Genomic DNA, 27,274 nt, shown 5'->3' on the forward strand with positions numbered 1-27,274 from the left:
CTGCTACAAACTCGGGCCTTCAATTGAAATCCCGGATGCGCATATTCCAATGAGATGGTCAAAAAGGGCTCGGTATTAGAGACATCTTCAGGAAATGTCTTACCAGCCAACATGTTTAGTGCAGCAGCACGGTGAGAGATGGTGGGGTTATCCTCATTTCAAGCGGAATCACGTCCAAAACGGAATGTGTCCATCTGAGATTGTACAAACGACCCCTCTCCTCCACCGGCCCGCCCATAGTTGGACTCGAATGACAGCAGAAACTATTTTGAGGTTATTTCAGTGTTTTGACCTGTCAAAGGACTGAAGTAATTTGTGAATAACTGCAACAATGACTTCTTGGATCACTGTGACACCCAGGTATTTCAAATCAACACGCGAATTCTTGAGAGAAAAAGGAATATTTTTTCAAACAAATCGTAAATATTACACAAAAATGAAATTAGTGCTGACCATTTGAAGACTGTTCCTGAGGTGGAAACTTCTTGTTGCCAAAATATATTTAGAAATGTCCTTTCCAACACTATTTCTTCGTTCTTCGATACTCCCATACGTTTTTCCTCCCGAAAAATGCTCGTTTTATGCGAAATAAGATAATAAGTTCACAGATAAGAAATTAATTCTTAAACAAAATAATAATGCTGACGTGATAGCGATCTCGTAGCTTAGGAATAAGATTCCTTGATAAACTCCCCTCTCATACGAATGATCTGTCTCTTGAATTAATATTTCGTTGTTGAAAGCAGACCGATTGTTCATCTTTGAGACTTTCAAATCCAAATAAATAATTCCTCTTTTGGTGATTTTAACTTTCGATTTTTTCTGGTCAAAACCAAACCTGTTTGAGAACATCGGCTTTTTGTTCTCAGTGTATCTCAATAGGAACACAACCGCAAATGTTATTTTATCTGTTTTAAGACTGCAGCAGGGATTGGAAGTCGTCACTCAAATAGACAACGCAAAATTTCGTCCCTTGGTAAACCGAATTTGCCAGAGTTTAAATTCAGGAAAAACTGAAAAAGCATTTAGTCAGGACGAAGAAGAGAAACTACTGGTTTCCTTGAATGTCAAACGAGATGAATTGGACCTACTTCTTGATACCATCACATTGATATACTCTCAAGCTGCATTTGGTGTTGTTAAACCGGCAGTTATGGAGTCGGTGATGAAGGAATCTTTCCCAGTGTCTGAGGACAAAGTCTCGATATTCGTGAATGCTTGGATTACATATGCAAAGGGGATCATTGACGTTTTGAGGCATAAGTCAATTTTTCCTAGTGAGGTACTTGAAAATTTTCATTCACTCTACTTTCTCTAGAATAAGTTCTCACTCACGAATTCAACGACATAAAATAAAAATATTAAATTCCTTCATTTCTATTCAATAATTGTATTTCTGTTTTTTTCAAGGTCGAGGACGTGAAGTGGACACTGAACATTCCAGCAGCATCATCTGCAATTTCTCTGGAGGCAAAACCCTCAATTCTCCTCCAACTAGACCTCACTGGAACTGAATCGAAAAGATTAACCGTCGAAATGGATAAATCCCACCTCACAGAGTTCTACAACCACTTGGAAAAAATCCAGAGTCAGCTAGACGCTTTGAAATAAGGTAGAAAATATTTTAAATTGAGCATTTGTACATATTCTTTTTAATAATATCAGAGAAATAATTTTTATATGTATATCTGGCCAACTTATTCACGATGTTGTAGTAAAGTTTTCGTATATCCTCGATGTAGGGGGGTGGTATTGACTCAGGGAGGCATAGTAATTGGAATTAACACCGAGGATAACTTCCTCGTTCGATTGAGTCTCATTCTTGCGCCGTGACTGCCTATTTTCAGTGCTTCTTAGTCTCATGTTATTTGGATGATCAAAAGACACTGTCTCGAGGACTCGAGAACCTCTGTTGAATAATTTTCCCTTCCACACGACTAAAACGACGATGAGAATCATGAGGAAGAGAATGAGCGTTGTCACTGCTCCGACGATCCAACCAAGGATTCCATCAGCTGAATAAAAATTTATAGAATTAGAGATAAATGACAGAACAAAATGATCGAGGAGAGTAGGGCCCGAGTCGAATATTGTCTAATGGTTATAAAATCGCTAATAAAATTTCTTATTAGTTTTTAAAATTCAGTAAAATTGAGTTCTCCATGAAAATTTAATGGAAAAAACCAATTCAATTATATGTAATTGGAAATTCAGCGTAATTTAGTACTGAGTATTTGGATTGAAAATTCAAGTACATTGAGCATCTCTCGTCTTCCTGCTGTTCTTCAATTTTCACATTCATTTCAATTTTCAATAGATTCAAATGAATTTTCACAATTTTCAGTTATTTTTATTGCCATATGAACCTCAAAATTGAAATTTCATCAAAAACTTCCGATATTTAAACATTTGTGACGAATACCATAAATGGAAATTTCATATAAATCATTCGTTGTTGAAGATTTCAAGTTTTTTCACTTGAAATTTCAGGTGTAATTTTCAAACAGCGTACTTACCAGATTCAGTTTGAATGACCATCAACGTAGCATTCCCCAGTTCAATAAACCCCTCATCAGTATCAATATAAAACCGGCACGTCCAGGATCCTATATCGTTATCATCTGGTTTGAACTGGAGTGTGCACATTCCATTCGTGTAATTCATTTTCATATCCTGCCTAATCACCCAAACGTTCATTTTTTCGCATGAAAATCTCATAATCGTTGTCATTTTGCCACTCACAAATTTTACATTTCTACAAAAAAAAGCAATCACCTCTTCCGTATAGTTTCGTTCCCCGCAGTTTTATCGTTGGACTGATGAAGCCACTGGCATTTGGCATTTAGTGGCATTGGGCTGAGTTTGCAAGCGAGGGTAACTTTTTGATGAGGACTCGTCCACACTGCCACTGCCACTGGCTCTAAAAGTTAATCCATTAATCTCTCGCCTCCGCCCAATGATCAATGACTGTGAAATCAGCTTACCGAATACCTGAGTGGTCTATTATTTAAACAAAACCATCAATCACCGTGTGCGTGCAAATATCATCGTTGAAGATCAAGCGTGAACAGTAGTTGATGTGCAATTCCCCCACATCCTCATTTCCACGTAATTTAAACACTGATTCAAACATGGATTTTATGATAACAGGTAACATAAATGAATGAATACAGATAATGGTATTTTTTTCACATTTTCTCTTTTCCCATTTTTATTATCAAGATAAAATTAACTTAAACACACGGGTCTACTTAAATCTCAGTAGTTTCGTCAATCATTCTAGAGCTGTAACTCAGTACAATCATTTAGTTAATAATAATCGACTGATTGCGATGAATGAAAATAAATAATTACAAGGCACAGAAGAATACTCGATGCTACATCGAGAAGGAGAAACGAGAAAAAAATAACGAAGAGTCTTCTTGCTCCCTCAGAACTTTGTACATTGCACAATTTCTCTAGTCTCTTATGGTATAAAAAAATTAAGATACTGATGATGATAAAAAAGCCAAGTGTGGTGAAATAAACTCACAGTTGGTGGTTGAACAACAAGTTCGTGCACAAAGAGTGGCCTTGGGAGAATCGAAAAAACAATAAAACACGGAAGGGAATCGTAGTGATGAGTGTGAACTGTAGCAAAACAATTGATAAATGCAAATTTTTCATTGAGAGTACCTCTTGCTGGCACAAAATGAGGTAATGAGAGGGCTCAATGCTGCTGGCAAATCCCTCAAAACAAAAAATTAATTGTTCTTCCTCTAATTCTAATGAGCATTGCGTAGAAATGAAGGAACTTGGTTCGTTCATTAGCACATCCATTTCAAAAGGGAATGAGAATGCCATTTTTCGTCAACCACCACCACCACCACCATGATCCTTCTATTCTTTCCTCGAATCAATGATACCTTGCTCGAGAAGGCTAAGTTTTGCTGGTGGTGCATATGTGTAATTCTCCTTGCCATGAACTTTAGCACCACAGGTCCATAAACCCTCTTGCTCAGCGAGAGCGTGACTCAGTCTTACACTGCAGTCACGGCCCTCGGGTCCAATTGCTGAAAATTGTTTAACGACTACTGTCGTGTTTGAATTAACCGGGGTCAGAGACCATCTGCACTGCTCGACTGACAATGATGTGACGCATTTGAGGAATGCACTACTTCCTGACGATATTTGAATGTCCTGAGATAACTCTGAAAATTCGAGTTTGTCTGGAAAATAAGCACCGAATCATTAGTCATTTTGTACTACTTTAAAACATGAAATTTCATGGATAGTCAGAATTTTTTACTCAAGTGTGGGGGATATTTATTAGAAATTTCTGTGAAGTGACAGTTCCACTGAAATTTGAGGGAATTCATGAGGGGATTCGGTTAACCCTTTGCTTCGTCTCACGGTACCCCACTTTTCGCCGTTTTGCGGTGGTGCGCGTGCGCCAACGTGCTTCTCTTATGCCGCACTAATCTCGGACGGACCCCCCACTTCTTTCACACCGAGACGATTCGAAACTGACGCGAAGCAATGGGTTAATGAAAACAACAGAGAAGTTCAAGAGAAGTCAATAGAATAACAAGTCGATAAAATTAAGCTAAATATCTTGTTGAATTATCAATTAATTAACAATTTAGTGTAATTTGATACTGAATATTCATGTTCGAATTAAAAATTCAAGTAAGTTAGGGAATTATGTGTTGCTCTCTGGAAAATGAATACTGAACTATGATAGTTCCTAATAAAATCAACACTTATGACACTTCAATTTTCGGGGAGAATCCAAGTAATTTCAGATGGTTTCAAGTAAAAATAACACACATCTTCCACAACTGGGTTGTACTCTTAATCATTTTAAAATTCACCAATTTATTCATAGACTATAATTGAACTGACATTTACAGCTTTCATGAACTTCTCATTAAATTATGAGAAAATGAATTGAATATGCGATCTTTCAATGCCGAGATCTTCCGAAATTTCAGGAAAAATGTCACTGATTAGAAATTTCCGGCCCCTGATGCGAAAAATCGATGCAAAAAGCTTTAGCCGTGTGCAATGAAAATTCAATGGTAATTGAATTATTCGGGAATTATGCCCCATTAACATTAAACTTTGCAAAGATCAATAGATAAATTCGCTACTAATACAGGAATCACTCCATCCATTCTGTGATAATCCCAATGTCAACTCTGGTATTTATTAAATCCCCCCCGAATTTATATACGACATCGACCAATGCATAACGCATTGGTGTCCTTCTGTTCTGATAATCAAGATATGCATATTCATGGATCACATTCTCCATGACCCTATCCCCATTTGACAACTATCGAAATAGCGACCGTCCTTCATCCGATACAATTTCCGTTACCCTCCCGAAATAATGATTGAAACTCGATCACGTGATATTACCTTGCTCGTAGACGACAATTTTAGCGAACGGAGACGTGACAGGTGTATTGGTGGATGGAACCGAAACTCTACAAGCCCAGTAGCCTTGATCCTCAACCCTAATTTGAGGAAAATCTAGGCTGCAGTTTTTTCCACCACTTCCCACTCCTGCAAATTCTCTCACTATTGTTGCTTCCGCGTCTCCATTCAAGGGACGCCACAGCCAGGAGCACTTCTCTACTCGTCCACTCATTGTGCATTTCAATATCTCTTGGGTATTGACGACGAGTGTATTGTTTTGGGGGGTCTCTACAAAACTTATCTTTGCTGAAATAAAAAAAGCCAAATCAATTTTAATAAAGGGGAAACTCAGGTGACGTTTGGAGAATTTACTTTACGCACGCCGTGTGGAAAACAACCGCTTTACGCACACTAAACCGTTTCGAAAAATGCACTTTTGAGGCAGGTATCACAAAAATCATTTTTTCTACATTTTTTCTCTGTGTGCGAAAATTTCACTATGCCCCGACGATTTTACGAGAAGTTCACCCCCAAAACTAAGTTGAATTGTCTCGTTCTACGACCGTTCTACTGAATTTAGCCGTGAAGTGTTCATCATCCTCCATATTATCGATTTTAGGAGAGAATGTCAACCGCTTTATGCACAATAAACCGTTTCGAAAAGTACACTTTTGAGGGAAGTATCACAGAAATCGTTTTTTCTACATTTTTTCTCTGCGTGCGAAAATTTCACTATGCCCCTACGATTTTACGAGAAGTTCACCCCCAAAACTAAGTTGAATTGTCTCGCTCTACGACTATTCTACTGAATTTAGCCGTAAAGTGTTGATCATCCTCCATATTATCGATTTTAGGAGAGAATGTCATAATCATGACGTTGCATGAAGATCTTTTGATATTTCCTGCCCCAACCACTTGAATTCCCCATATTTCCATAATTCCCAAAACTGTCACATTCTCCTGAATTCCCGACCCGTCTAAACTCACCAGGTAGTAGAGTAAGTTTAGCCGGCGGTGCCTCGTGGACCTGTCCCGTATTCGTCAATCTAACGCCACACGTCCACAATCCCTCCTCCTCATACAGTACATTCTTAAATTTCACTGAACAGTCGTGATCATTATCGCTGTTTGGAGTGAATTTTTTGATAACCGTCGGTTCGCTGCTGGAATTTATGGCTTTCCAAGACCATTCGCACTGAACGACCGGTTTGTCCACCAGGCATTTCAGTGGTGCAGATTCCCCAGCGGCAATCTGGATGCCACTCGAGAGTTGTACGAATTTCACTGGAATTTAACGATCAGATTCCAGTTAATAGTAGTTTACTACAGACAATTGATTCAATCTTCCCTTACAGTGGGAAGGAGAGAACTGAGCGAGAAGGAGATAACGTAAACATACCTTCGGATACGAAAAAACGTATGGGATGCGCCAGTACGAACGCGCCATTGAGATCACTACGTGCACCGCACGTCCACAATCCCTCATGCTGGGGCAATACATTCTTGAATTTAATACTGCAGTCTGTGTTGTCAGGGCCAAATGAGGTGAATCTTCGTATCTCCAAACTCGACTGTTCCGTTTGTTCGAACATTCGCCATGACCATTCGCACTCCTTCACCGGTGTTTCTGTACGACAAATTATTTGCGCGGAGGAGCCAAGTGATGCCTCTTCCGGATCCTCGGTTTTCACGAACTTTATCGTTGTTTCTGAAAAGAAACCGCTACACTGTTAGAGATTGGATGTTTCATCACTTGTGCGTAAAGTGATGAAATATCCCGTTTTTTAGACATGGTGATGGAAAATTGGGTTCGACACTTGTGGGATAAGGGTTCTTTGACCTTTGGGAGCGTGGCACTCGCCTTCAGCGAGTGCTATCCATCTCCCACGGGTCAAAAAATACTTTTACGCACTCGTATCGAAATATACTATTGCAGTCCTAGGGCGCAAAGTTTCCCTTTTTCGTACACACGCGTAAAACAACCTATTTTTGGTGACACCTGTTGAGCTCACTTTTTGGGAGTGTAGTGGGACGTGAGTGTCTTTTTGCACGGAGTGCGTAACGTTCTAGGTCGTTTATACACTGATAGAATGATTCATTTATTCCAAACGAGATTCGTTAACTATTAACGAATGGTAGAGTTGAATATGACCAAATGAATATTCGTTAATAGTTAACGAATGGGTCACTTGAATGGCGAAACTTAAGTCAAACAAAGCTACTCAAATATACATTCGTTAACTATTAACGAATGAGCATTTGGTGGGACCGAATAGACCCTAACCTACAACCAAAATCCATTCGTTAACAATAACTAATCCGTTCTATCAGTGTAATAGCTTATTATATTGCTATTGCGTAAAGATCAACTTTTTTATACGTACGTGTAACATATCCTATTTTTTGCGATGCCGAGTCACTGTTCGAAACAGTAGTGGGGGTAAAGTGGTTGTTTCTATGCACGAGTGCGTAAAGTGCATTGAGAGTGAATTATAATTTACTTTCTCACAATTTTTAAACTTTACGCACGTGGTGCGGAAAACAAACACTTCACGCGCAGTATACCGCCGCGAAAAGAACTTTTTCAGGTATTTATTGTAAAAACTCGAATTCCATGTATGGTTTAGTAGATGTTGCTGAAATTTTAATGCCATTCAAAATTTTTTGAACAGCAAGATGACCAGAAGTCTTCAACTTTTTTTTATTGTAAGAATTTTAAGTTACTCGAATGTTTAATTAATTAAAAAGGCAACAATGTAGTCACCTGCAATTTCCTGCTTTCTCATTAATTCATGATTTACATAATAATTTATTAATTCATGGATTGATTGGATTAAAATTCACAGTTTTCATTGATTTTGTCATCAAATTGTGAATTTTCAATGACGAAATTCCTTAAATTTTCAGTGAAATTGTCACTTGATAACAATTTAGCTACAACAAAGTCATCAAAATTTCACTATTCCAAAAGTGCAACGAATCTATTTGGTTTCACTTGACTACTGAATCATACTCATTGTTCTTAAGAGTCGCCACATCCTGAAGAAGTGTCATGACTCACAATCGAGCACCTTCTATAAAGATTACACTATGGCTGCGCTCCGCGACGCTGTTGACGGTAATAATTATCTATACACAAATAAAGCAGTGACTAATTGTTATAAAAAGGCAATTCCTCTTCTTATTATCGTTAGAAGCTTGTCTTTGCAAGGGAATAATTTTAGTCAGAAATAGGAGGCGGATGGAAAAGGGTATAATTGAAACAATCAATTATGCATCCTCACCATTTTTTTCAGTGGATATGGTTAATCTCGCTGGCTCTGTACTGACGAAATCCCCATCACTGGATTTCCTCGCAGCGCACGTCCAATATCCTATCTGCTCATACTGAGTATTAGTAAATCTCACTGAACAATCATTGCTATTGTTACCGAAAGCTGGAAACAGTCTGACTGGTAATGACTGCGTCTCAGCTGTCGGTGGTACAGTTGCAATGACTGGTGTTGTTTCATTAATCTCCTCTGAATTATTGATATCAGGAAGTGGAAGATGGATGGGGGGTAGTGGCCTCCAGGACCACTGGCAGTCAATCACAGGTTCGGCTGTTCTACATGCTAATAGGACCGAGGCACCCAGTGGCGTCACTGTGTGCTGGGGAATATCCAAAAAAACTAGAGATGACTCGTTACGTGATAAGATCACAGCAGCTACTGAGGCAGGTGTCGTTGTACTTGTAGACTCGGTCGATAGATTCTCTGGTAATCCTGGAATTTGAGAAACCCGGAAGGTTGAAACTTCTTTCTTGGTCTTATGAAATTCTCATTCAGTTGTGAAATCATTCTGTATACATTACGCTGAATTAGGGATGTGCAAAAATTTTATGACACGTCATATGACCAACTATGACGGTGTTACGATGTGAAGGTCATATCCCAACTAAATAGATGGTCTGCCACAATATTTTCGTCAACGTCAATGAGAAAACGTTGATGAAAAGTGAATTGCCCTTTAATTTGATAAAATTTTCTGATCACACTCCGCGATTTTGAATTTTTTGTGACATTAATCTTAGGTAATCGTCATATTTCATCTAAATAGCAGTAAACATACCGCAGTATTCCATATTTCATGATGACTTCTCAATTTAGTGATATTTTTTTAGACATATATCCCATCTAAATAGCGGAAATAATGTGATATTACGCAAATTATGACAAAAAATTTTACGTCATCGTTAATTTTTCATATGACAAAAAAATATGATGGCCATTTTCACATCTCTTCTTTGAATAGGAGGAGTTTTTTCTAAATCCAATCATACTCTACACTATTAGATTTATTTGAAATTCAAGCATTTTGTATTTTTTTTTATTGTAAAATTCCAATGACAGCTGGAGTTTCCGGCCTTAATGCCCCGAGTGCCCCAAAATGGTCGAAAATTATTCGATTGTTTTATTGCACAGCAATGAGAGGCAGACAAAACTCCGGAGCGCGCGGCGCGAGCGATTTTATACATGCTAGCTGCCTCCAGCCAATTGCGCGTTATTTTAACAAAAAACGCAAGTGATATTAAGTCGTCTTGTTTTACGACTCCTCGACTCGATCGTTCTCCGTATATTTTACTCAATAAATTTGCAGTTAAATTTGACTTCTAGGTCAGAAGCTCGAGTGAAAATTCCCCTTTCGTATATTCTTTCTCCAGGAGAAAATGGAAATTTCATTGGCACTATTTTCAAGTGATTAAATTAATCAAAAGGTTCCGTGTCATATTGAATGAATATAATTTCCGTTCCAATTTCATCCAATTAAATAAATCAATGCATTCAGAATTCACATTTATTACATTTGATATCAGATACGTAATTATGTCGGTAGTAAAAGCTGGCCGAAAAAATGTCTCGCGTGTGTTTAAGTGTGCTTGTCGATCGAATTTTAATCGATTCGAAAACATGTATTAAAAAAAATGATCCGAGAGAAGAAAGATGTTAAGAATGCACAAACACGGAACAAAATTGAGGAAAGTGGTGAGGGGAGAAAGGGGCTTAAGTATCCCCAAATTCCAGGCATTACATTTGGCTTAACCATCGAAGGAACCAGTCCTGTCACGCGGCAGCCAACTTCTATTGGACCATGAATAAAGGATCGCCCCCAGCGGGAATGTGATGGGGTCCTCCCGTGAGTATACAGGCATTACAGGATTCCATCTCAAATGCTTGCTGCTCTCCGTGACGCCGAGCATTCTTTTCTCCACTCTGTCTTTGTCGATATTCCATTCTTTTAGCCTTCTTTTTTATTCTCTCCTCGGCTCTCGACCGTTCGTATACTCACGTGATGATTAATCCGTGGGTCACGGTCCTACTGTAAAAGTTCCGGCACTTTCTTTCACCGGCTACCGGTCTCTTTATTTTTCAAGTTTGTCTTATCTGTGGACTCTTTAATGGATGGCGTTCTGTATGCAGCATGTATGGGATACGTTTCTGATGAAAGTGAATTGTTAATTGTTTTAGGCTCATGATTTACGGTTTAGTGATAGTCACACGAACGACAAAAATCGCTGGAAAAGAATAAGAAAATGAATAATTTTGTTTAAACAATATTTATTCATCGTCAATATATTCGATTGCGGTATAATTATATGGGGTGGCTTTACATCGACTAGTGTGAATTTTTATGTTCATAAAAAAAAATTCTAACTCGTAAAAATGTTGAATTTCTCACTTCGAGCTGGTTAATTTTTCAAAAATAGATCTAATCCCTTCGATTAAATGTTATTTACGTAAAATATACCATTGATGGGCTGACGGAAGTCTTTTTATCAACATACAGTTGATTATTTTTCACTGCAGTATTTTTTAAAGAGAAAATTGAAGAATTGAAATGGTTTTCACATTAAACTTCAACATGACAACTTTGATTTCATGGACATCTCCAAATATTTTCTATAATAATTTTCTCTGCATTTTTTCTATTCGTTGATTGTTTTTTCCTCCGAATAGCTTTTTTCTGCACAAAGACGCGACGAATTGGAATTTTTTGTATTTCAAACCTGATCGTGACGACCTCTGTCTTTACATGTTCATCCACTGTGTCATAATATTATTCTTCGTCGTGGGGAATATTTTATCACTACCATAAATCGTCAAAATTGAATGAAACAACAGGAGTTATTTGACACTTGTCTAAAGCCTGGAGGATAAATACCAATAATTCAATGAAGTAAATAATGAGTTCATTTAATTGAATGAGAAAATGTTTTCGGAGGGTATCGGAGACATTTTTTCATCTCGTTCCCTCGCCACGTGCTTGTGCATTTTTTTTCTCTCATTGTGTCAAGTTCTCGCTTTTCGTAAAGAATTCCAAGGGGAATCTCCTCGAGAACGCAGAACCGTGCATCCTGTGGTTACGCAAACAAAATTAGTCGCTTCAATCCATGCAGCTTGGGTAATGACGTAAGTAATTTCTGTTGTGACTCTTCAGTTGAGATGACTATTTTAATTTTTTTTGTTCCAAGAATATTCTTTAACTGCAGCCCACGACACAACACCCCAACTCGTTATCACTTTATTTATGACTTTTTTAACGCACAGAACATAAAAAAAAAACATATTTCAGAGCCATATTTTTGCGGTTAGTTATCGCAAAATTCGTTGTACTGCGGAAATATAGGGAATTCTAGTATTCTATTTTCAACAAAATTCGTCGCAAATCTGCAAGAACTTGCAACTGGCCATCGCCCAAGGCCTTTCCGCGATTATAGCGCATTATCATTAGTTTCCCTGTTATTTGTTTTCTCGCGGAGTCGGTGGCATTTCGAAGAAGACCTGATAAATGACGCCTGGCGCCGCGAAACACCCGCGTTAATTTTCAAAAGAGGTCAGAGTGTTTACGGTGCGCAAGTGTCACAACACATTTTTATCATTCAATAACTGTTGGTGATTGAACTAGCAGATAATCGTCATTCCCACGAGCGGATATACCTGCACATGAGAAATTGATTATGAATGACAATTGATATCGTCTTACCAAGGCAGAGTGTCTGAAGATATAGGAGGGTAACCCAGAATAAAATTTTCGAAAACATTTCCGCTGTTGGCTTTTCGTGATCGCAACCATGTGTGTGAACGCGGGCGGTGTCGATCGATGCCGGGTCGTCTAAGGTCATCCACGCGAATTCACCATTAGCTCATGTCTCTTCAATTTCTTCGAGGGAAAGATATTTCGGGAGGGAAAATTCAGGACTACGAGGTAATTTCAACAACTGGTCTTCACTTGGACACTTGTCACTAGTCAATGAGACTCAAAACTCGCGAATCGCTCGATGAATAGTCCGCCTCACGTGACACCACAATGATTTATCAACTGGTACGCGGTATTTAAATTTCAATCGTAAACGGACAACTTGAGCATCCTGTTCAGCAATGGCGGGAAACTACAACCGTCATTAAATTTCCGGCTGGCACTGCACCGTTGACACAATTTCAATTTTCCTCATCCACTCGTTACAATTTTCCGCCTGATTCTCAATTTTTTCCACCCACTGACCGTGACACAAACGCATTAAATCACACGCTGGAAAAATAAATTATCACCGCAATTTAATAGGCAACCCGATAATGTTTTCATACACTAGAAGTTTGTAAATTCCGAGTAAATAGTAGTCACGGTTTGCCGCGGCGGCGGGCAAACGAAATCGTGCGGAACGTGTTCTGGCTCGTAATCGACTGCGCGTGGTGTTGCGCGCCACGTTAAGGTATCCGTTCTCCACTTCCTCTTCGACTGCTTCTTCGGCCTCCCCTTTTTTTTCCTTTTCTCCTTCAATAAATGCCTCGTTCCAGGCCTCCTCACCTTCAACTCCCAATTGTTAACAATTTTCTCCTTTTCAGAAATAAAATATTATGGAGATGCGTGTAGGAAGAAATAAAAAAACCCTCAAAAAATGGTAATTTCGCACGATCTCTCTTTCTCATGAAGTCCCGTGAAGAAATGGATAATTAAATTTTTCACGTTTGGAAACAATGGAAATTGTTTTCACGGTTAAATTGTTGTACAATGTTAATGCCGGAATGTGCAGAGGCAGAGGTGGAATTGACCAGCGGGCAGCAGATGGATGGATTCCTCCACTCTCCTCACTTATTCCTCTTGTTCTTCTTCTTGCGGGCGGCAGAAGGATGCAGTGAGATGCTGACTGGAAGGGGGAGAGTTAAGTTGGCTGAACTCCCTGGATTGAGGGCGGTGCAAGAGCAAAAAATTGCTCCTCTCTCCCACCATCAAGGGGGATAGCCTCCTACCCAGCAGTCATCACTCCTGTAGTCACTGTGGCGACCGTGACGCGCCGATATAATACCGCGGCCTTAGCTGCCGTGTTAAACGGGCCCGATGATGCCTACGAGTAACGAGAGTGCCTCGTTATTAAGCCCCACTGAGAGACCCCGACCCCGCGCTCACTCCCACATCCTTCTTCCCTTTTTCTTTCACTCGATCCTTTTTTTTGTTGTTATCCCCTCTTCTTTTCTCTTTTTATCCACCTTCAAACGTTTATGCACGGACTCCGGGGGCTCCGTGGAATTCGCTCGAGGTATTCGATCGGTATTCCGATCGCAATAGGACGCCGCACGGGCACAAACACTCGGGGGAAATAATGAGGGAGGGAATAGATCATTTTTCGTTTTTTCTCGTTGTTTTGGGCGGGCATCTAATGGTGAGGACACGTCACTTCTAGGGTTTCCCCCGTAACATTCTGTATTTTATTGGCTCGAATTGACACTTTTACTTTTTTCTGCTTTCAGCAAAATTTCCTAATTTTTGCCTCAGGAGTTCGAATATGCTATTTTTAAATAGCAAAAAATCATTGTTCAAATGAATCAAGTTGTGATTTAAAATATTCTTCTTAATCCCATATCGACCGAGTTCAATCACGGGACTGATTGCATCATCTGTTGTTGACAAAATTTATTTTGAAATCAATGTTCAAGGAAAGGAAAACAATTTTACCGTTAGGGCAATGGTGAATTCAATGAATCATTGAATTCAATTCAAAATACATCTCCATAGAAATTCCATTCAGAAGCAAATTACTAATTTATTAGCGAAAATATATTGACTGTGTTGTGACGAAACCAATGTCCCACTTGTTTTAATATTAAAAAGTTCTATTTTATCAACAATTGTTTTAGTTATTAACATTCTAGCCGCGGTTTCGGGGTGTGATGTTCTTTGTGCTGTAATTAATGGTGAGGAAATGTCATTTCTAGGATTTCCCACTCAATGATGATTGGTTGGAGTGCTAAGCAATTAACACGGTTACCTTTTTTTTCAAATGTCCATAATTCGAATGAATTTCCCTGAGGATTTTCATGAATAATTCAAGGAATTTATCAATGTTGAAGAAACAAAAGACGACCTTATTATTGTGGTCTATAATTGAAGCAAGATGAAAGATAAAGAATGAACGTGAAAAATGAGTTTTAAATCACTTGAAAATGATAACACGTTTTTCCTTTCACCCTTGCAATTTTTCACCGCTATCGTTTCTAACCCGATGCATATTTTTCGGATTGTGTATTTCGAGTCGCGTGACTCACGATCTCTCACAACCTGGTATGACTAATTCCGTTGTTTTCCATTGTGTAATTCTTGTCTCCGTGTCAATCGTCTGCGTTACATACAGATACATTACCACTCCTGACATCGTTATCTTATCGTGCATTAATTTAACGTGGATTCAATGATACAGATGCCTAGGCGGGTCGATTGGTCATTTAGGCAGGTGCCGGCTGTGGAGAATTCGCTGACCGGCGGGACATATTTTTTAATGAATTTTTCAAGTTCATACCCAGGGATTTCATGTTGAAATACGATCGATTGAGGATGCATTGCACGTTTGTTAAGGAATTGTGTAAATGACAAGGTCAATGGGGTTCGTGTACACTACATCCTCTGACGATTTGTATTGGTTTTACTCAGGTGGCCTTGCCGTTTGTGTGAACCTTGAACTGTAGTGCGAGCTAATTGATAGGTTCCACCATCATTGTCTTCCACTGTTTGTCTTTCGCAGTGACAATTGCCCCTCTCAGTTTCTTCCTATTTTATATTTCCATTTTCACGGGACATCTGCAGTTCCTCTTTCGTATTTTCGAGAAGCTTATTCAACGATTATACCAGACATCATATCGCACGTAATTGATAGGTATTATTGGCTGGCAGATAATTGCAGGAAAACATAGGTAGGATGTTATGCTCATCGTTATAAGCAGACACTGGTGGTTGGGATTTATTTGCTGTCGAGTTGAAACAATGAGCATTAGGTAAGTAATAAAACATTATTTGTCAAAGCTGAGATAGCGGAGATATTGATAGCAGGAAGAGGAGACTCGTATTTACGCTGGACTAATGGTAAAGAGGAAAATGAGAAAGAACTATTTTTTGAAAAATTACTTCCTCATAAAATACCTCCATTGCCTAATAACGACCAATTGAGTTCGTCAATAGACGACAGGAGAGTGAATAATTATCGCTAGGCGACAATTCTTTATGGATGAGGAAAAATACATTTGCCGACGAATTCCTCATTCCTGGAGGGATGACTAATATTTGTTCAGTGTGTCAAGTGCCTGTTATTTAGAAACAAAACAGGCTGAAGGACTCTAGCCATGTTCCGAGAGATTCCAAATCCTCTTTTCCTCTTGTCAAAAAAGAATGTAACGTTTTTTGTCAGCAATCTAGTCTGCTATGTTTGACTTAGGATTATTTCAAGGGAGGTAAATCATCATCATTTACATTAATTTTTTATGAAACACGATCAACTCTTCAGTATAAATTTTTTCCATTAGAAAGAATGAAGAAGAATATGGAAGACAAACCTTATTTCATATAAAATGAAGTGGAATTCAATGCCAAATTAATTCATGATACAATTCTTTGGACCACAATAAAATGCAAAAATAATATCATATAACTTTTCAATTTCTTCTTCACATCAAATTAGAACTTTAATTATTTCCAAAAATTAATCACTCTTAAAACCAATATGAACAATGAATAAATATTAGCCATCTATGATGATGACTTAGCTTAACTTGAGACTCGTATATTTCACGTGCGCGTAGCGCGCGCCCTTTCCCTCGTAAAAGAAACAACATTGGGGTTGATTAATTTTTGAGGCACTATTTTCGTTTTGATAATTCCCAGTTTCTTCCCTATTGAATATCGGCAGAATATTAGTAACCCGAATCGATCGCTATAAATAAATAAAATGCAGACTGTCCTCACAATGCAACCTTGAGAATCCTTTTACTGCCTCATTACCCCTAGAAATAGCTTCCACCGCGCCCGATTCCACATCAGCAGAGATAAATCCCATGGTTGAAGTTGTAATAAAAATAGTGATAATACAAATAATAAAATCCAAGGAAAATGACAAGCTCGTCGTTTCCCACAGATTTGCCTAATTTGTCCTTCGCATGAAAAAAAAAATCACCAGTTATGCATATAGTCCTTGTTCTCATATGAAATAACGTCATGTGGGCCCCCCTTAGACCGATGTGAAAAAGTAGATAATGCAACACACGTGTATATAAACACAAATTCCATGGATGGTTTTGTAGTTGTTGTATCTATATATCGATCGTGATGGTCTACTTTAATGGTGTTACCATCGTGACTAAATCATCAATGTGGCTTTCCCTGGTACAATGAACGTACCAAGAATGTTTAACATTGCAACGTTATACTGAATGAACAATCAATAATACTAATATATAACAGGTCAGTCAGTTTAACAAAAGAAGATGCCTGGCGTTATTGCATGCGACGTCGGGGAGCCTGGCACGGACAAATCAGTAGTCACGATTTTTTTTCTCGTATCCCCTTTCTCCCCTTCTCTGTTCTCTTTCTTTTTTTTCGTTCACCGACAAGTTTAAACCGACATTAACAAGTTCACTGGGGTAGAATGATTATTTATCGCTGCGATGCGCTCAACAGTGACTAAGGCATAGTTGACATGGAGTTGGCTGGAGAGAAAGATTCATACTCATGCGATGAGCTGTTTCTCGGTGAAGTCAGTGTTTTCTTTTTCATGTGGAAACAGATATTTTTCATACTGCAACCACGTTTACGTAGGGAAAGACGTCAGTACTGTGGAATTATAGCGTATCCGTGACTCAGGACCGTTTGAAAATGAAGCGGTTTTTATAGTCTGCTTTACTAAGAAATCACATGTTGATAGATGGGGGGTTTCGATTTAGGATGGTTTCTAGAAAGTTGGGGAAATAAAGTGATTGGATCTATTCGAAGAACATGCGGAAGTATGAGTCATTGAATTCCTCCATTTCATTATAATTTTGATTCTGTGAATCCGAAAAGGATTGCTCAATCAGCGTTGATATCAGGGTGATCGGTACATTTTCAGTCGTCTTTGAGAACAAGATGGCAGCACCTGGTATTGAGTGGATAAGGCGCAGCGATATGAAAAACAAGACTGGAGGATTTATTGTTATGGAAGTGAGGATCAACAGACTTCAACTCTTCAGACTTAGACTCGTCAATTTCGCAACTCGACTTCATTCGACTTTTGAACTCTTCATTTGTTGCACTGAGAGAAAAAATTAACTCTGCCGAAAAACTACTTTTCATTACAGTTTTTCTCCTGAAAAAATTGTCCCCTCGAACTTAATTAGCTTTGTCAATAAGACAATTTTCAGCAAGAAAATTGTAGTTTCCTCTCGAAATTATCATTTGTTCCCTGGAAATTATGAGTGTTTAATAAACAAAGATATACTTTACTCAATAACATTGACTTGATAATTTTCCGTAAAATGAATGTATTGACCTGAAAAACATAAATCTTTTATGAGAGCAATTAATACTACGAAAATTATCAATTTTCGTTTTGTCAGCACGCCAAAAGGTGCGAAAAAATGAGAAATCCTTTAAAAAAAGCGAAAATAAGACCAAAACTTTGATGAATAATTTTTCTGTAGCTCTTAAAATTTATTACAACCCGACAAAAGTGCAACGAGCTGCTACACCGACTCATTTTCCCCGTCTTATTGACTGATATCATTGACCGTAAGCTGGTTCCAATGGAATTCCAAGAACGAGGTGGCAGCACCTGTCATTAAGTAGATAAACCCCGTGTGTCTACCGGCATCCTACCGACCCTCCGGACATCTTCGATCATATAGTCGGGCTCGACAAACGCGAGTTTATTCACTTTCGCAAAACGCTCAAAAGAAGACTCATTTGATGGCAAACAGTGGTGTTGATCCATCACGTGATTTTTTACGTTCCGCACAACGTGGTGATTTAGATAAATTGAAAGAGCTATCGGGCCGCTATGAAATTCAAGACTGGACAGTTTATCGTCATGATAGTACAGGAGATACGGCGCTACACATAGCGGCGCGAGAGGGCCATTTGGAAATTGCTAAGTGCTTGTGCAACGACTGGTCATATCCGGCATTCAAAGTTGATGTTACTAATAAAGATATGAAACGGCCACTCCACGAAGCTTCTCAGTTTGCACACTCTGATATTGTTGAATTTTTAATTGACCAAGGTTTATATTGTTTGAATACATAGACCGGATAAGTGCAGTTTAACTTAGTTAATTGTTACGGAACACTGTTCCCTCGAAACTTCTACGCGTCTTATCAAACTTCATGTTTGCTTCATGTTTATTGATGCCGAAGTAAGCAGACTGATGCAAATTTCATGTTGATGTTGTTTCATACTCCGTGGAATGACAAACAGTGAAACACGTACAATTACTCAGATGAGAATAAATTTCCCCGTTCGTTCAATTGTCATTCTGATTATTGAAGTTTGCCGAACAATTTCAAATAAAATTGAACTCTCTATAACCGGAATCTCGCCAGGATATTGAATGCCTAATGAGAATTAAATGTTCGCTCATCTGAAAATATCGAGTGCCATGAGTGGCATCTTCCAAAGCTGAATCAATAATTTCTGTCGTTTTAGGAGCGGAAGTTGATGCATTAAAACGAGCCGATTGGACACCTCTGATGCTGGCCTGCACCAAGAGCGGTCCGGACGCAAAAATAAGCGTCAATGCATTATTAAAAGCTGGTGCCAATCCCATAATCAGAAATAAGGACGGATGGACACCGTTATTATTGGCTTGTCGTGCTGGTGATGTATCCATTATAAAAACATTACTACAGCAGCCGTTAGTGGTGGCCACGACTGCTAGTAACAATGGTCGAACTGCTCTCCACATTGCTGGTAAAGTTTTAATCATCACTTTGCGACGATAATTCCTCCAGGGGAATTAATGAAAAATTGATTATTGCGTTTAGCCTTTCACGGTTGTGTTGGTGCAGTGAGCGCTTTACTGAGTGCTGAGCCAGGACTGATTGGTATTTGTGACTCTTCGGGCTCCACACCGCTCCATGAGTCTGTTAAATCTCAGAATTTCAAAGTATTTGAATGTTTAATGAAATTCGGAGCGGATGTCCGACAAACTGATGGAGTTGGACAGACAATTTTGCATTTAGCAGCAACGGTGGGTAACTGTGCAGTTGTTCAACATATCGTCAGAAATAAATTAATTGATTTCCGATGTCGGGATAATTATGGAGCAACTCCGTTAGTTTGCGCTCAGAGGAGTAGAATGGAAAGTATTGTGGGTTTATTGCAGAAATTTGAAGAAGAACAGTCTCTGATATGAAATAAATATTTTTTAATAGCCATTTTAAAGATTGGTACACATTTATTTATTCCATCTGATCTAATCATTCTCCTGCGCATGAACAGAAACTGTTGTTTCCTGTGCCAAACAATTTTCTTTCAAATATTTCATTTCATCCTTTTACGATATAAAAGAAGACTTAAGACGGAAGTGTTTTTTTACTGAAGCAATTGCATTTTGTATTTTTTTTTTGTATTTTTTTGCATACTAGTTAAATAATAAAAAAAAATATTCAATAGTTATTTGGGCAGTTTTAATTGTTTATTCTTTTCCTTGCTTAATTTATTTACATTCCTATGTCAAGACTTAAGTTAAAATCTTATACTCATGTCCTCACATCAATTGTTTTTTTTGTAGTATGTTTTTTTTCCATTGTTTTTCTTAGTATTTTCAATGAATCAGATTGGGCTATTTAAACTAGTCTCTTCTCCTTATAAGTATCTCACATTTAGTTATTTTTTAATGCATCCTCAATCATTGTTTTCATCTGATTTACATTACAAGTACTCAACATGTACAAAGCATTATATACATTATGTACAAAAATTCATTTCTTTTCTCTCCATGTTTTCTTTTTACGTTAATTTTTTTCTTCTTTTCGAAATAAATTCTTCGAAGGATAACGAGGATAAGTAACTACAATAATTATAATAACATAAAAAAACGTAGTAACGTTTTGCTCTCACTTGCTCTCACACGCACTTTCATTCCTCCAGTCAAATACTTCCTCTCATTTATGTTTTTTTATTCAATTTGGGAAACAAGGAAGATTTTCTTCTTGCTCCATTTTAAAGTCTCACTATATCAGGCTCTTTTGTAATTTTTTTTTTTCGTACATGATTTTTCGAGCCCCAGAGTTGTCATGTTGTGGCAAGGAATCGCGGAATGTGATACATATTATTATTTCGTTTTGACTACTTGTCTTCCTTTTTTTGCGTGCACATATTTTTAAAGAAATTGTGTTCCCTTTGTAACACATGATTCAAATGCATTGAGTTTGCCCTCCAATTGTCACAAAATTAGCAAACATTTACAATTTAAATGTCCAAATAGTTACTCCCATGTATGTGCTTTTGTCTCTGACCAAATACTAGAGGATTTCATCTTTACAACTGTCTTGATTTAAATTTATTGCAGAAATATTCTGAGATTGGGAGGGGGAGAGATTAACGATTTGGGAGTAAAAGGAGAACATTTATACACTTAACACGGCCGTAACTCGATTGTGGTTATTAACTATTATAAATTCGCTAGGATGATTAAATTCACCCGAGCTTGCGGGGGATTGCCGTAAATGCAGTATTTTTTCCCTTCCTCTTGTGTATTTTTTTTTCTTACAAAAAATCCGATCAATGAGCGGAAAATAAATAGTGTTGAAATAATTATTACTTTTTTAAATTCGTATTTATGTTCAAATTGACTGCATGCCCGAAAGAAAAAAAATCAGTCTCGCACTAGCATCGATTAATTCATTTTTACAATTGTAAATAAGAGGTTTTGGACCTATATATAATTGCCAGTACGAGAGGAAAAATTTACAGTAGTAAAAGAAAAGAAAAATTGCGATATGTAAAAAATAAATAGGGCACGAAATTTTTATTTTCTTTTAATTTATTAAATCGAGTGTTTAAGACGCGAATAGGATATATTTTTTCTATATTTAAAAAATATAGTAAAAAAAACAGTGACTAAGTTTCGCTTTTGCCGTCTCAACGAAAAAGAATACGGCGCTCCGAAAAATCGCACTATCTAATTATGAATATATTTTTTTTTCAATCACTTCTGATCCATTGCGTTCATTCATCATTCCTTCACACATTTTTCATTATTCTTCCTTCTTTCCTCCTCGTTAGTACAACGTTATTGTATACAATACATATACATATCATTCTACATATATTTATAAAAATAACATTTCGGGATGAAAAACGCAACGTTCCAAAAATTTAATGTACAATTGATACTGGGAGAGCATCTGGAGGAAATTAATCTGACAATGATTATGACAATGGCAGTTGTGATTGACTCTTGCATACGAGCGAAACTAAAAAAAAAAGAAAAACGAAAACGAATTTTTGGGAAATTTCATTTCCCAATCACGACTAGTCGAATGACAATGGTTACATGGATTAAATTTAAAATTGCTTTCCAATCCAATTTTCAATCGTTTAATCGACCGAATAATTGGTTTTTCTCTCATGTTTCGTTAATTCAATAAACGATATGTATTTCAAACTGTCATTCCAGTTTTCATCAAAAAAGCAAATAGAAAAGTGTTAAATAAATGAAAACCTATTCAGAGTCAACAGAGCCGCAATGGTCTCTCCCCCAAGAACTATCCCAAGGATCCTCACACGTCTCCAAACCAGTCTCAAATACGTTGTTTTCAAATCCCCGTAGATTTCGGCCCGCGAAAAAAACAAATTCGAAGAAAGAAATGAAAAACTAATGACGTTAATAAAGTCGTTGAAGTAGTGAAAAGGAAAATAAATCGCTTCACCTAGAACGGCGATTATTATTGAGCTGTGGACGCCAACAAAGTAATGAAAGGCGATTTTATTTTGTTCGTAATATTATTCAACACTCGCTGTAGGACGGTGGGGGAACTCCACGGCCAGTGTACATGTCCGTTTGTGGCTGCAGATGACAGACAACAGTGTGTCCATCGAGAACAGCAACAGTCCTCGTATGATCCTGCTGTGGCATACCAAAATTACCAGGTATACGATTCATCTCACCAAGTTCATACTTGGCCTGCTGTCTCCTCAACTTTTCCCAGCACGCATTGAGCGTTCTCTCCTGCGCTGGACTGTACTGCGATGGATCGTACTGCAGTGCATTACGATCAACCGACTGGCCATAATGTATCAGTCGATCATTGGCCGGTGAGTACGGTATCAAAGGTCTATGGTCCCCATAACTTCGCGAAGACTGTCTACTCATATCGCTCTGCCTTCTACCATCCTCATCCGACATATCTGACACCTGAATTTCACCAACACCAACACCAATTCCACTTCCACCGCGTTCAATTTCCTCATACACCGGATCATCCTCCCCAACCAGACCCCTCAAATGTCCTTGATGATAACCACCCACTCTACCCCCATCGCGTATCTCTGTGTACGTATGATTGTACGGCGATGCAGCACGACGACCCGATGGTCTATTAACGCCAGTTATTTCCAAACTGTCGTTCATCTGACGCCTGTCTCGTGTTCTACCAGTGTGTCCAAGGGTCATTGTGTTGTGGGTACGGGGTGACTCCTCCTGCTCTGAACCACCGTGGCCTGAATCACGGGAGTATGACTTAAAAGAAATGTTCTGCAAGAAAAATGGTAAAATTCATAAGTTCTCATACAACTACAACGTGTCTTACGTTTTTACACTCTTTTCGTAACTTTGTTGTTGGAGGTGTTTTTTTTTTTAATTCAAACTCAAGTCAGAAAAGTAATTGTGAAAAAGTGCACCAAAGCGCCACAGTAAAATATTGTTAGTAGGAGAAAAGTTGAGTCTGTTTCTGTTCCACTAGGTTTTGTTCTTTTCATTCTCTAGTTTCGGTTTTTTCTAGTTACCTTCCACATGAGGTTTTTGTTAATAGGGCCCCAAGTGGCAGTGGCTGATTTTGGTAAATTATTGGTGGATGGAAAGAAGCCGTGACGAGAGTGTGGAAGAGTTGCCACTGCGTGTGCATCCGTCGATGCTGTCTCCCGGGGCTCGTTCGCCACCGGCATTGGTTGTCTGTCGATGTTGTTTTGCCATCCACGTCCAGACATCAAGTACTGTAAAGCAAGGGATTCTGCCATTCTTATTGGCTGCCAAAAATCGAATGTCTTATTCTCAGTCTCTCGTCAAATCAAGACACAGTCATGTTTTTCTAATGGTTTCTGTCATTGTTGATACGTTGAAACAGTCTGTGTTTATCGATTGTCGGAAAGTTTGATGTGACTGCGTGCGTTGTTAGTGAGTATTAAAGCCAAGTGTTAGAAGCTAATTATAATCTAATTACATGAGAAAACGAAAAAATATAGGAGTTCAGTTCCTTTTTTTCGTCTTTCTTGTCTACGAATCTTTCGAGAAATGTGCTCTTCTACGTTAATTCCAGAAAAGTTGTTACTCTCCATATTTACAATTTCATGGACAAATCACCAATTGTATGGCACTTGTCATATTCTCCGTTGCACACGGTGCGAACAAAGTAACCGTTAACCGCGTACACCAAACCCCCCGCAGGGGCTACGGAAGAACCACCATTTGTTAGTTATTTTTTAACTAGAGGTCTTTTTAACAATTCAACTAATTTTAAACTCGGTATGGTAAGCCGGCTATATTACATGTACTGTACTATAGGTACTATTTATACAAAAATAATGTGTCTCGTTAGTTGAGTGCTTAGTAAAATGTACAGAAGTAAAAAGAATAGAATGTGCTATAACTGAAATGAAAGTAAATAATAATCGTCATGCATGAGCTAAGGAGTTGAGCGTATTTCTCCAGATAGACACATACTCTCTATTCCAATTTCCTCTCCTGCTTCAATATATAAACAATCATGAAGCGTAAAAATTCAAGTAATTTACACTGTAAAATAATGAAAAATTGACCTTCAAGAGTATGGACATGGGTTACTAGGCGACAGTAAAGCGGTAAATGAGACCTCGAACGGGTATTCCATATTGGTTTGGTGTATAAGCGGTTTTTTATTGGATACCTTGTTGGCCGTGATGCCTATTGTGGTTGCTAGGTGCCATCATGTGCATCTGGTGTGAGCCATTCGGCGATCTCAGTGACAAATTGTTCAGGTTCACATTTATCGAAAGATTCGTATTATTAGTTGATGCTGTCAGGTTGTTGTGATTGTTTGGTGGTGTACCCACATTGGATGCTGCATGGGGTGATAATCCAGAGCTATCTGTCGTTGGTGCTGACGGATTTGATGATGTATTGTGGGATGGAAAGTCTTTTCCACCGTTAACACCAGCTGGTCCACCACTTGTCCCTGTTGAACCGCCTGAACTGCCTGTCACTGTCTTCGAGCAGCGCAGACACTTTGGTAGCCACGAGTGTCTCCTTATGAATTTTCTGTATTCTTTTCTCACCTGTAAAACATGAGCCCCAGGGTGCGGGAGAAAGAAAAACAATTAACTCGTGCAATTATCAAAAAAGCCGCTGTGAATAGTGAGATAAATTGTATCTTCAAATAAATTTACGAAGCGTGACTCATTGGAATGATGAAATGAAGAATAATGTCGAGATTACGTGATTTATAGGAATGCGTGTTGATAAGATGATTGGAAAATAACTGGGGATGAGCTTATGTGAGGAGAAAGCTCGTGGGAGAGAGAGGAAATGAATAATCCTCGTTTGTGTCATGATTTATTTTTAACACACTTCATAATTCAATTATTTACTCCATGTATTCTTTCTGCTTGACTTCTTGGTTGTTAATCAATTCGTTAGACGGCGATGATTGACACACTTTACGTCTTATCGGGTCTTGCATTCGTGTGACAATGATGATGAATAGTTGATTAATTTTATAGTAGTGTGGGTGATAGTCCAGTGTACTCCCTTACCTTTTCATTTTGCACGCAATGGAATACAAATATAAATAGCCCTTGTAAGCTATTCAGTACAGTGAAGATGTATGCCATTATAACTGACTCTTGATTCAAATACAGAAGGCCAAATGTCCAGGTCAGTCCCAGCAGGAATACTAGGACGATTGCACCGCGCAGCCATGCCCTATATTGTCAAGTGAGAGCGAGGTGAATAGATTAGGTTTATGTATTTTCGGATGAATCATAATAAATAGCGTTGGGACATTAATAATTGACAGAATGACAGAGGAGACGTGGGGTCATTTTGTAAACTGGTACTATTCGTGTTTGTAAATTCATACATCATTCATTCGCGTTTCCCGGAGTGTTGTGATGCATAGGATTATTAATATCTCAACGCCATACTTATAGAATGTCTAATTATTGAATAAAAAAGGAAACATTGAAGAACGAAGTTTAAGTTTTCGAAGATACTTTTATTGTAAAACTAGAGTTGGGTCTAATTGAGATTGAAATCCCACGTTGAACTTGAAGAAATAAATAAATCTAATGAAGATAAATGAAAGTAAAATCAGGCGTGCATATTGATGAGTGAGTTTTTCTGTGAAGCATGCAAATGGAATTTGTTATTTAGTGATTTAGATTGTTTTCTTGACGTTCAAAATAATACTGTAAGTTCTACTCTACAACTACAGTAAGAGTGGATGGATAACGGGTAAAGGCATGAGAAAAGTAGTCGTTATCTAAGTAACAGAAGATGTTATTCTGATAATGTGGATAGACATTTAACAACAAAAATGATAATAATAAAAATAGTAAATATCTTACAAGTGCGCTTGCAATTTGTTGGGAAGAGCATTTTCTTCCTTTCCACTACCAACCAACCACGCCATGCAGAGGAATGTAGAACAGTGTAGACAGAAGTGGGTAGAAGATTTAATAAAAAAATGAAACAATACAGCAACGTTAGGTGATTATCCCGGCACCATTTTTTTATGATTTATTTTAATGTCTGCGTTTCTATGCATATTTCTCCTCAGCAATTACTCGATTCGCATTACTGATTTCAATAATTGGCATTGAATTTTAGGGCGCAAAATTTGAATAATAATTTGTGTACTTCGACCAACTTCAACAACACAATTAGTGCACGCAGTGAATGGAACAGCGTCGATACCGAGTGAACTGTTTTTTTTTCTCGTTTTGCGTGTGAATAATAAAAATTGCAGACAGTGCACACATAGTTTGCCTGAGGACATTCATTCGTCCAATTATACATCGGTAAAATTGACCATCATTTGACTGTAATTCGAATCGGAAATTGCAGGAATCATTATATTTTATCCATACCATCACCAATATAAAATAAATAATTGATAATACATTAATCAGTTTATTCATTTGTCGAGTTCAACTATTCAGTGATAACGAAAATCATTATCATCTCTAATGTATCCAGTAACAATTACCGTTATCAATCTATTGGCAAAACAAATATGAATTTCCTCTGTGAGATAAACTAGAATTATATGAACGCAATCGAATTTATGCAGAGAATTTTCCAATAGAAATCACCTGTATTTTGCAGTGACACTGGGATATT

The 27,274-nt window shown here is 38.0% G+C and overlaps 4 protein-coding genes across 13 annotated transcripts in view; 2 read left to right on the forward strand and 2 right to left on the reverse strand.

Annotated features, from left to right (window-relative positions):
- The first annotated feature begins 203 nt into the window (after nucleotides 1-203).
- LOC107048301 (COMM domain-containing protein 10) lies at nucleotides 204-2,174 on the forward strand. Of its 3 annotated transcripts, none has more exons than XM_015271421.2 (4): nucleotides 204-360; nucleotides 919-1,282; nucleotides 1,411-1,612; nucleotides 1,743-2,145. In XM_015271421.2, the coding sequence occupies exons 1-3, from the start codon at nucleotides 332-334 to the stop codon at nucleotides 1,609-1,611; spliced, it is 594 nt and encodes a 197-aa protein (XP_015126907.1). In that variant the 5' UTR covers nucleotides 204-331; the 3' UTR covers nucleotide 1,612; nucleotides 1,743-2,145. The 3 variants fall into 3 exon arrangements, with proteins under 3 accessions (XP_015126907.1, XP_015126925.1, XP_015126916.1); XM_015271439.2 differs by having other exon boundaries at nucleotides 1,848-2,145; XM_015271430.2 differs by having other exon boundaries at nucleotides 1,411-2,174.
- Nucleotides 1,642-13,256, reverse strand: LOC107048281. The gene is made up of 9 exons (XM_015271387.1): nucleotides 12,427-13,256; nucleotides 8,688-9,167; nucleotides 6,803-7,111; nucleotides 6,391-6,687; nucleotides 5,404-5,709; nucleotides 3,906-4,208; nucleotides 2,776-2,920; nucleotides 2,517-2,677; nucleotides 1,642-2,015 (listed from the first exon to the last, which is right to left on the reverse strand). Exons 1-9 carry the CDS (start codon nucleotides 12,563-12,565, stop codon nucleotides 1,702-1,704), a joined length of 2,454 nt encoding a protein of 817 aa, XP_015126873.1. The 5' UTR covers nucleotides 12,566-13,256; the 3' UTR covers nucleotides 1,642-1,701.
- A 5,294-nt stretch (nucleotides 13,257-18,550) lies between these two features.
- On the forward strand, nucleotides 18,551-20,307 carry LOC107048290 (ankyrin repeat domain-containing protein 16). Of its 2 annotated transcripts, none has more exons than XM_015271400.2 (3): nucleotides 18,551-18,958; nucleotides 19,381-19,644; nucleotides 19,719-20,307. In XM_015271400.2, exons 1-3 carry the CDS (start codon nucleotides 18,646-18,648, stop codon nucleotides 20,087-20,089), a joined length of 948 nt encoding a protein of 315 aa, XP_015126886.1. In that variant the 5' UTR covers nucleotides 18,551-18,645; the 3' UTR covers nucleotides 20,090-20,307. The 2 variants fall into 2 exon arrangements, with proteins under 2 accessions (XP_015126886.1, XP_015126895.1); XM_015271409.2 differs by having other exon boundaries at nucleotides 19,743-20,307.
- Nucleotides 20,085-27,274, reverse strand: part of LOC107048244 (latrophilin Cirl) — a 140,366-nt gene continuing 133,176 nt past the window's right edge. For 3 of the 7 annotated variants that reach the window (XM_015271333.2, XM_015271325.2, XM_015271342.2), the window contains 5 exons: nucleotides 26,500-26,544; nucleotides 25,687-25,855; nucleotides 24,822-25,209; nucleotides 23,686-23,909; nucleotides 20,085-23,434 (listed from right to left, as the gene is read on the reverse strand). In XM_015271333.2, coding sequence (XP_015126819.1) covers nucleotides 22,688-23,434; nucleotides 23,686-23,909; nucleotides 24,822-25,209; nucleotides 25,687-25,855; nucleotides 26,500-26,544 — 1,573 coding nt within the window. In that variant the 3' untranslated portion in view covers nucleotides 20,085-22,687. The remainder of the gene's footprint in view (nucleotides 23,435-23,685; nucleotides 23,910-24,821; nucleotides 25,210-25,686; nucleotides 25,856-26,499; nucleotides 26,545-27,274) is intronic. The other 4 variants (XM_015271358.2, XM_015271350.2, XM_015271367.2 and 1 more) reach the window with 4 other exon arrangements.

This window comes from Diachasma alloeum, unplaced genomic scaffold (assembly GCF_001412515.2).
Source record: "Diachasma alloeum isolate Michigan unplaced genomic scaffold, Dall2.0 Dall_scaffold_00176, whole genome shotgun sequence".
Classification (NCBI taxonomy): Eukaryota; Metazoa; Arthropoda; class Insecta; order Hymenoptera; family Braconidae; genus Diachasma; species Diachasma alloeum.

Bases quoted from the DNA above. Each gene is read 5' to 3' on its own strand.
- LOC107048290 (XM_015271400.2), top strand. From the start codon at position 18,646: ATGGCAAACAGTGGTGTTGATCCATCACGTGATTTTTTACGTTCCGCA. The intron at 18,959-19,380 runs GTTTATATTGTT...CTGTCGTTTTAG, and splicing joins TGAATTTTTAATTGACCAAG to GAGCGGAAGTTGATGCATTA. The intron at 19,645-19,718 runs GTAAAGTTTTAA...TATTGCGTTTAG, and splicing joins AACTGCTCTCCACATTGCTG to CCTTTCACGGTTGTGTTGGT.
- LOC107048301 (XM_015271430.2), top strand. From the start codon at position 332: ATGACTTCTTGGATCACTGTGACACCCAG. The intron at 361-918 runs GTATTTCAAATC...ATCTGTTTTAAG, and splicing joins TGGATCACTGTGACACCCAG to ACTGCAGCAGGGATTGGAAG. The intron at 1,283-1,410 runs GTACTTGAAAAT...GTTTTTTTCAAG, and splicing joins AGTCAATTTTTCCTAGTGAG to GTCGAGGACGTGAAGTGGAC.
- LOC107048281 (XM_015271387.1), bottom strand. From the start codon at position 12,565: ATGACCTTAGACGACCCGGCATCGATCGACACCGCCCGCGTTCACACA. The intron at 7,112-8,687 runs GTGAGGATGCAT...GTTTCTTTTCAG, and splicing joins CATATCCACTGAAAAAAATG to AAACAACGATAAAGTTCGTG. The intron at 5,710-6,390 runs GTGAGTTTAGAC...TTTTTATTTCAG, and splicing joins TAAACTTACTCTACTACCTG to CAAAGATAAGTTTTGTAGAG.